The sequence below is a fragment of the Cynocephalus volans genome, chromosome 1 (assembly GCF_027409185.1).
Source record: "Cynocephalus volans isolate mCynVol1 chromosome 1, mCynVol1.pri, whole genome shotgun sequence".
Classification (NCBI taxonomy): Eukaryota; Metazoa; Chordata; class Mammalia; order Dermoptera; family Cynocephalidae; genus Cynocephalus; species Cynocephalus volans.
The window spans coordinates 233,157,757-233,170,314 of record NC_084460.1 but is presented as its reverse complement, the minus strand read 5'-3'; the positions used below and the strand labels follow the sequence as shown (position 1 = coordinate 233,170,314).

The 12,558-nt window shown below is 36.0% G+C and overlaps 1 protein-coding gene across 2 annotated transcripts in view; it reads left to right on the top strand.

The window, feature by feature from the left end:
* GRB14 (growth factor receptor bound protein 14) overlaps nucleotides 1–12,558 on the top strand; it is a 104,502-nt gene that overhangs the window by 60,971 nt on the left and 30,973 nt on the right. For both annotated transcript variants that reach the window (XM_063107198.1, XM_063107199.1), the window contains one exon: nucleotides 2,815–2,971. In XM_063107198.1, the coding sequence (XP_062963268.1) occupies nucleotides 2,815–2,971 (157 nt within the window). The remainder of the gene's footprint in view (nucleotides 1–2,814; nucleotides 2,972–12,558) is intronic.

The following is a 12,558-nucleotide window of genomic DNA, read 5'->3' as shown; positions in this document are numbered from 1 at the left end:
ATTGTCTAGTACAAATACAAATACCGAAGGCACACCCTTAAGAACAATAGCCTGCCTACCCAGATGCAAATAGGGAAATACTGGGACTCTAAACAGATCTTGGCATCATAGTGAACTACATGTTTTAATCAAAAAATAAATGAACTAAAGTGAAAATTCAGAGACAGTCACATTTGATTTTGATAATGACAATGTATTTTCATGACTTATTTCATATGACTTAATGGCCACCTTAATGATTTCAAAACTCAGAATTGCCATTGAATTGATTTGAGTCAATTCTTACCTAGGATTTTTTATGATGAAAAATTGTATGTCTGTTGCTTATTGATAGTAATTTTAATTTCTTGAGCATAAAAATTTTAAGAAATTCTATTCTTCATGACAGAAAATATTTTAAAATTAAATTTTATAAATATGTATTGAGTGCCTACTATCTGCCAAACATTGTGATAAGCTTTGCAGGGGGTACAAAATTCATTTACTCCACAGATCTTTATTAAGCCGTGCATTGTCCTGGGCTAGGTCCCTGTAATACAATGGTAACTGCCAGATAAACGGGTTTTCCTTAAAGGAGCTTGCTAGCATAGTTGGGGAGAAGGACATGCAACCAGAAAATTATAAAATAAGAGCACATAAAAGGGACACAGTACAAAGTCTTGGGCAGTCACTGAAGACTCTCTGCAGGGGTGCAACTGGAATAGGGGCTAAATGAAAGTAGGAATTTGCCAAAGAAAGCATGTTGTTGGTGAATAGAGCACTGAAATATGTTCCAGGTAGAGGATTCCATGTGCACAACTAAGAAAGAGTGGGTTGCAAGTGTTTGTCGTATTTAGTTAGGATCACAAGGTGACTTGTTCCATAAGGCACTAATCCCATTCAGAAAGGTTCCAATCTCATAACCTAATTACCTCACAAAGGCCCCACTTCCAGATATCATCATGTCATGATTAGAATTTCACCATATGAATTTAGGGGACACAAACATTCAGTCCACTGCAGTATGGCTTATTGTAAGGGGACCGCAATTGCCCACAGTTGCTCTCTTTGTGAACAGTAGCAGCTCCAGCCTAAATCTTCCTAGGCTTTGGTCCAATAGAAAAGAGAACCCACTCTATGGTTATGTGCACAGATATCTAGATTGGCTCTGACTGGCTCTGATGAGGTCACATGCCCATCTGTGAAATAATCACTGTTGTCAGGAGTATTCTGGACACGGATTGGTCAATCTGGAAAACATCTTCCACCCTGGAGGTGAGGCAGTAGTGCACTGATAAACAGGCTTTAAGAAAAAAAAAAAAAAAAAATCAAGTCCTTATTTATAACATTTATTAGTTTCTATAGTGTAAATACTCCCACCATGGCTCATTTCAAGATGCCTGGCTTGCACAGTTCCTGAATGTTTGACAGTCAGCTCTTGCAAACCAGTTCTAGCAGCTCTAGCACACCATCACTTAGCTGAAGGTGGAGCTGCCAGAATCACAAAGTCTACTAGTGAGGGAGAGAGTGGTGCTCCAAAAGGAATTCAGAATACTGATAGAAGAGGGGTAGGTGCCTGGTAGCCAAAGCCAACAAGAAGTTTGCATTGTACAGTTTAATGATTTTAAATGTTCTTATGTTATTTCCTTGAATAGTGTATTAAAGGACTATATAATATTTCACTCTGTGAAAGTACTGTATTTACCATTCTTTTACTGTTAAATATTTAGGTTGGTAACATTACAAATAATGCTTTCCTGGACATGTCGATGCCTAAAGCCATTTTTCACATTTAGGACAGAATTATTGAATTAGTTTGCATGAATAAAATTACTGAGTCAAAGGATTGAGTCTTTTAATGCTTTTGATAAACATTCTCCAATAGATGTATAAAGTAATTTTACCACTTTGTGTCACTCCTATCATTGTAGGAGAACAACTGTTTGCACTGTCATAAGTATAATTATAAAAAGTAATTGATAGGGTAGAACTGATAAAATCATTTAATTTACATATGTTTGAATTACTAAAAATGTGAAAATGCTCTTTGTTTTTGTAATAGATATATTTATTACCTATTTTTTTATCATTTACCACTTTTGTATGTATGTTAATCTTATTGTCCTATTGTCATAAGTATTATCGTCCTATAATTAATTTAATTAATATATAACATGACAATTAATAGCAGAAATTCAAGCACAGAGCACAGCTTGGTAAACGCTGAAGGGAGTGCTTTGTATGAAACTCCATTGTATATGAACATTATATAGGTATATGTATATAAAATGGAATATTATTCAGCCTTAAACAAGGAGACCCTGCCATTTGCCACAACATGGATGAACCTGGAGGACAGTATGATTATGCTAAATGAATAAGCCAGGTACAGAAAGAAAAATATTGCATGGTCTCACCTGTATGTGGAACCTTAAAAAAAAGAAAAATCAAATATACAGAGATAGAGAATAAAACAGTGGTTACCAGAAGTTGGGTTGGGGAGATGTAGGTAAAAGGATATAACATAGCTGATATGTAGGATGAGCAAGTCTAGAGATCTAATGTACAACCTGAGGACTATAGTTAATAATATTGCATTGTATTGGGGATTTTTGCTAAATGAGAAGATTTTAGCTGCTCTTGCCAGACAAAAAAATGGGTAACTGTGAGAAAATGGGTATGTTAATTTGCTTAACTATAGCAACCATTTTACTATCTACATGTATCTCATGACATCATGTCATATACTGTAAATATGTGCAATGAAATTTATAAAAGATAAAAATGAAAACACAATAAGAGTATTTCAGCTTTTTAAAATTTCTACCTACACAGGTGATTAAAGTATACAGTGAAGATGAAACCAGCAGGGCCTTAGAGGTACCCAGTGACATAACTGCCCGAGATGTTTGCCAGCTGTTGATCCTGAAGAATCGTTACATTGATGACCACAGCTGGACGCTTTTTGAGCACCTGCCTCACATAGGTGTCGGTAAGGATACAGAAGCATAGTCTCACATCCTGGCTTTTATGTCTCTTATGGTATAGATAATATGGCATAGATTTTCTTCACATGTGTAAAAATACACGGAAGGAAATTATGAGTAGTTCTTTTCTGTACTCTTTTTGGTTTTGGTTGTTGGTGATTGAGAGACAAAGAAAATAACACAAAAAAGAAACAAGTATGGAAATATTATAAATTGACTACGTCTCAAATAATGCCCTGTGGGAATTTTGGAACTAAAGCATGGAGTTTAAATTGATGGAAAGAAATTTTATAATAATCCTTAGTAGCACAATGAAAGTTTTTTGAGAAGTTAATAAAATATGCTGTCATTTGGACTACTTTTTGAGTTGATTATTGTTCAGACAAATACAAGTATCCATAATGGTGATTCTCTCTATGGGAGTGTACATAGAGAGAATTTTTTTTTTTTAAGAAATAAGTGTCACATTTTTAAGACATGAACATAAAGGGTGACCTTTTTTAAAAAAATGTAATTGGAAATTTATATCTTTAATGTGAACCGTGGAAGGTTTTTTAAAAAGTTATTTTAATAAGTTGTAAAGAATGTATTTTTCTGCTAGAGTGAGACAGCATTTGCCAACAATTAAAAAAGGAAGGAGTTTGTTATGGCAATGCCATTTGATTCTTCAAACTCTGTATTGGTTTCCTGCGGTTGCTATAACAAATGACCACAAACTTGATGGCTTGGAACAACAAATGTATTCTCTCACACTTCTGGAGGCTAGAAGTCTGAAATCAGTATGACTGGGTCTTTTCCAGCTTCTGGTGGCTGCCAGCATTCCTTGGCTTGTGGCTGCATCACTTTAATCTTTGCCCCTGTGGTCATGTTGCTGTATCAAGTCTGCCTCTCTCTTACAAGGGTACTTCAAAAAGTTCATGGAAAGGTTCATATTATCTTTTAATTCCATTTTTCCGCGAACTTTCTGAAGTCCCCTGGTATAAAAATAGTAACACTTAGGGCCCACCCATATAATCCAGGATAATCTCCTCATTTCAAGACCCTTCATTTAATCATATTTACAGTCTTTTTTTTTTCTTCTTTTTTTCTTTTTGCCATATAAGGTGACATTCATAAGTTCTAAAAATTAAGATGTGTTTTTATTTTGGGGGCTATTCTTCAGCGTGCCATAAAATCCTTTTTCTTATATGTTAAAAAAAAAAACTTTAGTAATAAATCATCAAAATCACTTTAAATAATTTATCAGTGACAACTCAATTACTTCCTTCAATTTGTTTAAAGAATTGTGAAAGAATTTTAGTTATTCGCTCTCTCGCATACCTGTCGATATATAAAACCGTTCCTTTGTTGGATGCATTTGAGAGTTTATACTCTTGAGCAATGTGTCAGATGTAAGGTTCAGTTGGGATGAGAGCTTTGCTTTTCTCTTATGAAATGGAATTTTAAAAAATGACATAGGCAGAAAAGTTGTGTTCTTAGGAGGATTTATTTTTAAAAGATTCTGAAAGTGGTTTTACTTAACACTATGTATTCCTGAAGCCTTTAGAGAGTGTTTGTGTACTTCCAATTTGACATCTACTGTCCTCGGACATGTCAGAAACTCCAAGAGAGGACAGAATGAAGCCTGTGGAAAGAAGCTGGAGTAGTTCCATAGTCTCCGTGGGGATTTTGAACTTGAGCATTTCCCAAGTTGATGGCTGATGAGCTACAATAGTGCCAGCTGTTTTTTGACAGCTGAGTGTGGATAGTTGCATACCTGCCAAGAAAGCCTGAATTCTGAAGGTGCACTCTACTGGCCAGTATGATTTGCTGTCTCACCTTCCTAAGGCAGAAAAAGCTCAACATTTATTTCTACATTGCAATTTGTGACTAATTTAACTTCTACTCATGATCATTCTTCTCCCTGAAGTATGGTGTTATTCTCAATAGATATCTGCCATATTCCAAACTGTTTCATTTACTTAAGCTGGCAGGCATATAGTTCTTAATTAGCATAATATATAATTGCAGTATTTTATACTCTTAAATTTCTCTTTTGGGGGGACTTTAAAAACATTTTTTTTTTCTTTTTGGGTTATAGTCGCTACAATTTATCCCTAACAAACAGCTTTAATGTTGAATAATAAAAATCTATTCTGTAAATCAAGTAGCAGTTTTCACTGAGACCATTGCGAATTATTTACATTAAGGAATAAAACGCACAAGTCTTTTAATGTCAAAGCTTAAAATGGAACATTGAGAATTAATTTGAGCTACATACTAAATTTAAACTTTTAAGCACTAAATAGTAATTTAAGAGTATTTCTCCAGTACTGTATTTTCTGGAAATTGCTGAAATAAAATCAAAGATGTGAGAATATTATCTAATGCCTTTATCAGTCATGCATTAGACCAAGGCTTATGAGAAAGAATTTTAGTTCCAGCGCTCTCTCGTGTTCTTTTTATTTTTTTCACTCAGATTATATATTTAAACGGGACAGTTGCAAGCATTAATTCTACCCAAACACTAGCATGTATTAGATTGAACAGCTTCCACTCTTTTACCTAACAATATAACAGGGGAATAACCACTGTTGAGGTGCTGTGGTCTTCCTCAGCATCAAATATAAACAGATGTGTCTTTGAAATGTTTTGTGTGTGTGTGTGGCTTATAAATACGTTTGCAATATCCATTCAATCTAATAGCAGTATTAAGTAACATTTTTTCTATTTGCATATTAAAATTAAAGAAAAGAGCTAGGGTGGGTTTTTTTTTTTCCTCCTTCAATATGATATACAACTGTAGATGCCTTTTGTCAATAGAATGAACCAGTGACATCTTTGTCTCTAAGTCTCTGCAAGTGCTATTGATACAAAGAACCAAAGAACAAAACTTTTTGCCAAAACTTTTGCAACCAGCTAGTCAGATCTTCATTGTATTCAGGGGACATTCTTGACTTCTTTTTGACCAAAATGATGAGTTTCCAGTGAATAGAATTCTAAAAGGAAGGGGATAGTATCTACTATTTGAAAAAATTTTCCTAAATACAAAAATAATTTGGCTTATTATAAATAAGTGACAAATAAAGATTTCAAGAAGTAAATGAAGTTATTTATAGTTTCACAACACTAAGATCACTTCTTAACATTTAAAAAAATCTCTTTAATTGGTTTCTTTATTTTAACATATCTCTATATGTATTCACTTTTGTAGACCACCTTTTTTTTCTTTTGTGTACTCAAAAATACATCTTGAGTGTTTTTAGTTTTTTGCTTTTCACTATATAGGTTCCACAAAAAGTAGGAACTTCTCCTGCCTTCCCGAAACAGTTTAGCAAATATTTATTGACGATTTTGTACCAAGCCTATAATCTGTTGTAGATCCTGAGGATTCAGTATGAACAAAATAAACAAAAAAAAACATTTCCCTTGTGAGTTTTCATTCTAGTGGGGAGAGAAAGACAAGAAACAAATGAGTCATAGTTTTGATCCTTTAGGTGGTGATGAGCTCTGGGGAGGGAAGGAAGGTGGGAAGAGGACAGCAGGTGCTGGGGGCAGGTGGGAGATGTGCTCTAAACAGAGGCGTCAGGGAAGGCCTCCCTGGCTGGGCGATGCCTGAGTGGAGACCTGAAGCACACAGCAAGCAGGCCTTGCAGTTAAGTGGAAGACTGTTCTGAACAGAGGGAACAGTAAGTAGAAAGGCCTGGAGGTAGCAATATGCTGGTGTTCAGGATGCAACCCAGAGGACGGTGCACCTGGAGCGGAGTCAGTAAGGTGGGAAGTGATGGGAGAGGACTTCACGGAGCTGCCACAGGGCCCGATCATGCAGGGTTGCCGAGGCCATGGAGCAGGCCTTGCTGTTACACTGAGGGCAGAAGCCACAGGAGGTCTTTGAGTCTGAGAGCAATATGATCTGATTTTGTTTAACACAGGTACTACTAAGGAGGCCAGAATTCAAGTTTTGACCTTTGGAAGGCTAAGTAATTTTGTTTTGCTCTTATGTCAAACTCCCTGTGGTTCTCTGGGATGACGCTCACCCATCTCTCATTGGGCTAGTTGTACATGCCCCATAGCACCACCTTCACACGTGGCCTGCGTGTTTATAAGATCTAGTGTCTGAGAGATTCGGAAGCCTTATAGGCAAGAGCAGTTTGACTTACAGGATAGAAGAGAGTTCACGTTAATAACCAAGACAAGCTCAGGACAGTCAGAGACATTCTGTGTTGTTAAGAGCTATGCTACTATTGTTGCTTCTGATCCATTGAATTGCACCACATATTACTGAAGTCAGAAGGGGGGATGCTTGACTCTCAAAATGTGGTAGGTTTATTGCTGTGGATTGAAGGTCCCCCCAGAATGCATTAAAACTTAGTCTCCACTGTGGTAGTGTTAAGAAGGTGGGAAATCCCATTATGGTGACTGAAAGGTGGGGCCTGTAGTGGTGATTAGATCATGAGAACTATGCCCCTGTGAATGGATCGATCCATTCATAGAGTAATGGGCGTGGTTCTGGTCACCTTAAAGGAGGACAGGTGAGGAGGTTACCTCTCTCTTGCTCAGCCCCTTCTTGCCAGGTGATACTTCATGTTGTTGTGAAAAGTCACCACCAAGAGAAAGGCCCTCACCAGATGTGTTCTTTGGACTTTGGACTTTCCAGCCTTGAAACTGTAAAAAATAAATTTCATTTCTTTATAAATCGGCCCTGTTTTAGGTATTCCGTTATAAGCAACAGAAACAGACTAATACATTCATGGAATCTAAAATCTATTTTCAGAGTAACATTTTCTGTGGTAAGGAAACTTCAGTCTTATTTGTATTTCTAATATGAATGCATGTGTGTGATTACTATTAATGTGCATAAGGCATGTATTTTAATATCCATTCTATATACAGAAATGTAGATACTCAGATAGTACTGAAATTACTGGGACTGAACTGAGCCTACCTGGTTCCTTCTATATCAGAGTCAGATATTTATTTTGGCTGAGCAAGAGGATCATGGTGGAAATGACTTGTTCTTGAATTTGTACACAACATGAGTGGTAATATTACATTTGGAACTTTGAATACAATGTCAGTATTTCATATTCTCTGCCTGTAATTATTAATATATGCTGCTGAGAATTTTAATAGGCAAAGTAGATTATTGAAGGCAATTAAATATCCTGATTTTAGTATGGATCTTTGGATTGCCTGATTTTGGATCATATTATCATATGGTTCTAGTTGTACACACAGTTTTATAGACATTGAATTTAAAATATAAGCCTATCATGAAATATTTCCTTTCTTTCACTATGTAATAAACCAGGTTTTGTAACTGGTGTGCTTTACTTCACAGCCACTGGATGTCACTACAGTTCCCCAGATGGAGTCTTCTGCTTTTATCATCAGTGTAAGAGGAAGTTGGGGGGGAAACTTCAGCTTCAAGTCTTCTGGAACTTAATGGGATCCGTGTTTGTCTTGCTCCCATTTTTGATTCCTAATTGAAGCCTTGGTATGAAACAGTGGCAATTAACACGATACCTCAAGCACATACCTATAGACTCCTCGGGAAGAGGAATTAATTATATTTTAGTATCATTGCTGGGGACAATTGAGATTTCCATTGTGAATATCATTGTGGATTGGCTTTAATAAGCAAAATGAATGACTGGAGGCTTTTAATGAAACCGATTTTTATGTATGCAGCTGTACCCATGTGATCTCTTTAAGACAGAAGCGCTGCACAGTGGCAGCGAGGGAACAGTTCACAGCCTCCTCCTTTGAAGCTGCTCCTTCACTACTGTTTTTTGATTTTTTAAAAAATTTTTTCCATAAGAGAGGCACCAGTGTTTTGCTGTTGTATGGAGCTTATATCTGGTTGTACTTTCTGTGCTGTTTGTAACCTACCAGCCATCAGAGTTGTGACCACCTCATCACCAGCAGAAATCATTGTGAAGCTTTTGGGACATATGGCACTGTGCTTGCTTCTGCACAGAGAATCACATGCCCTGACCTCTTGAGCTAGGAGGAGACATAGTGTCCTTGTAGCAGACCTGATTCTCCTTGCATGCAGGTCCAAGGTCATTTATGGGGCTTGTAGCTCCTTGTGCCCTGCTTGCCCCCCATATCTGTAACCTTGTCTCACCCATCCCTCATCTTAGTGTATCCATTAGAGAACTGCCTGCAGAGTCCTGCATGCACTCCCATTTCTACTCACTTTCCTTGCTTGTGCTGTGAAGATTTTCAGGAAGCCCTTTCCTGCCCATCTTTACCTGGCTAACTGCTATGCATTTTCTATGGTTTACTTATTTTAGTTAAAAATGGCAGGAAAGTATAACCTCTGCCCTTTCTTAAAAATACCTATGAAAAGAAAGTAAGGATGAAAACCGTCAGCTGTTCAAACTGACTGACAGCTAACCCAGTGCTGCAATTTGGGGAAAGTCAAGAGAGAATAGCAGTTGGGGGCATCCCACGCTCAGCCTTGTGAAACAGAGTCTCCCTTTAGAGCAGGTAGGGAGACACATCTGCCTCTTCCATCTGCCTGGCCCCCAGGAGCAGACTGCCACTGCTCTGAGGCTGTTCCTTAAAACAATCAGGATACTTGCTGGCACCACCTGTTCTCATGCATCCCCTGGGAAATTGCAAACCTTGAAAACAACGGAGAGGCGCAGGAGGCACTAGGAGTGTTAGTGATGAATTGTGTGCTGGAAGGTGATGCACCCACAGGTATATAATTGGGTGTGGGAAACAAGCAGTTTGGACAAGAGTTAGCTATAAGGAAGTTCAAAGCAGATTATTTACAATATTAATTAACTAGAAAAGTAAAACCTAATGGTATAATAGGAGAATATTATAAATTACAATACATGCATAGTATGTAATATTATGCAGCTTTTGATCATGTCTTTGGAGTTCTTACCTTGAAGACTAATGTGAGCAAATGTAAAATTCTAATGACACATAAAAGTAGTGTATAAAAACATACTATGTTTCCTAAATTTTATGAAAAATATAGACACATATGCTCATATAGACCCCCCCCAAAAAGGCAAAAAAGGGCATATAGCGAAAGGTTAGGTGTTTATTCCTGATTGATATGTTTAAAGATATATTGTGATTGTTAGTTGTTTGTGTTTGTCAAGTTTTTTCTAATGGAAATGTGTTATTTTAGTAATCCAAAAAAAAAGGAAAGAAATGCAATTTTACAAATTTTAAGGAGATTTTTAGGCTCAGCTCAGACATCTTCCCAAAGCCCCGATTGGGCCAAGTATCCATCTTTTTGCTGCTATAACATTTTCTACAACTTTCTTAATAGTGATCATATTATTCAAATAGACAGTAGTAATTCCATGAGAGCTGGGACTCTTTATATTTACATCTTTGTAACCCCGGATATAGGACAAATAAATGTGTTTTTAACTAAGTTTTACTAACCTGTAAGGTATTTCTACCAAATAATTCGAAGTACATAGAATACATAGAAGAAACATGGGAAAGAAGCCAAAGAAATCACATGTCATGCCCAGATGGAAAGTTACTCTGAGTCCTTAAAGGATGAATTGGGTAACTTCAAATTTATGGAAGCTGTTTCTAAGCAGTTCGGGTATTTACCCAGTCAGCTTGAGATAATATATATGCAAGCATTTTGTGGAAAAATAAGGCTTTCTGTGAGTATACGTTGCAATTGTTAGGTCTGCATTAATATGAACACTATTTCGATTTGCTGAAGAATGAACTGCAAGGCCTTTATAGACATCAAGCTGAAGTGTCACAATTTTCCTATCATTGAACTTGGGGAGTTGCATCTGATGGTGTCAATTTTCTGGGGGATCCTGACGGTATTAAGTAGTATTCTAAGGTTAAGGAACTCTTTAGAAATTGAGCCCTGTTTTATTCCTTGCTTCTCTAGTTTTTGTTTTGCTTGGTCAGAGGCTGTTCATTTTTATCTGAAAATAAGATCGACAAATGTATGTAGTTTCTACCTAGCACAGAGAAGTACAAGGACCATTTGTCTCCTGGAGTTTCCTGTAACAAAAGTATACAAAGAATTGTTTTCTGGGTGAATTAGAGGTAAAAGCCACTTTTGTTTCTTCTCTTACCAAGTGATGAGAAGAGTAAGGACTCAGGTTTCTATTTGAGCCCCATGCTGTACTTTCAGTAGATTCTGCGAAGAAATCCAGGCAAGAGGTCACAGGTGAGCACTTTCCATTCTTGGAGGATTGAGGTTTTTAAAAAGACTTTGAAGTTAAATCAACAGTTTCAGAAGAAATTTCTTTCTTTCTTCTTCTTTCCTTTATTTTTCGGAAAGAAAAACTTTCTGAAAATTAAATAGAAAACAGAATTACATATAGTTATATTATTTGGTGATATTTCTTTCTATTACTGTAAGATCTCACTGATCTATTAGATAGAAATATAAAACTTAAAACAATATGAAGTTTTTGTTTTTGTTTCAAAAAAGCTTTTAAACTCTTTTTGAAGCTCTTCTTTCCTTTTTTCCATCCTCCTTGTTGCTATTTTGAAGTACTTTTAGAGGGCTTCCCTCCTGTTTTTCTTCGTATATATGAGTGGTATTTGACAATTGTGATTCACTTTCCAATGCCTGAAAAGTAAGTTCAGAAAGTTTTAAAAATAGACTTGAATCTGTAAAGTTTTAATAATGTATTTTAATATCGTATTTTAGATGAATTTTATGAAGTTGTAAAAATAAGGTCTTTAAAATAATTATGATGAATTTAGATGAAGGCTACCTGGGGTCATTTCTCAAATGGTAACTCAAAAAGTGTCTGAGTTTATTTGGATTTTGAACATTGCTGCAAACAGCCCCTAGTTGTAGTATAAATATGTTTCTTTTGGGTATTTAAAAAGTATACTATAAATTACTTAGTAGGATTACTTAGTTGGTTAAAATTTGCTTGGTTTTGGAATAGGGATAATTTCAGATAGGAGGATAGTTGAGAAAGCTTATTGGAAGCTATCTGGTCTAGTGTTTAGTTCTGTTTTTTTTTCTTATGTCTTGGTAATGATGTTTTATGGATACACCTAGCCAAAACAAATTTGGTCTTCAGCAACTTTACACCTTCCTATTAAACCTTTCTCTCTTCCTCTTAAAGTGATCCATCTAGGTGTCTTCTATTTTTGTGTTAAACTTTCTGCCTAGTAAGTTCTGTGTTCCGTTAGATATCTGTATTTTTAAAAGATATTGTAATTTTCTGTAAGATATGATTAACTGATAATCAATTATGCCTCCCAGGGTTATTTGGAAGATTGTAGCATTAATCCTTTAGTGTAATGAGATTGATTGGGGGACGGTATATGACAATGCATTCAATGCATCATCAGGGATGATGATGTGTAAATTTAAAAAGAATATTTAATATAGTATAATTTTAAAAAAGCTCACAGAAAACAGGTTCTGTAATAAGAAATGTTTATCTCCATTACCAGGCTAGTATGTGAGGGTGAAAATCTGTAGCTGCATTTGGTCCTCTGGACTTTTATTTTCTTTCTCTATACAGTATCTGAATTTTCAGGAGAATAGTACCAGAAATCTTTGAAAAAATGAAAAGTATACCTTTTGCTTTCTCATATACTCTCTAGTTTTGATAGCTTTTTTGAAGCACTTTTA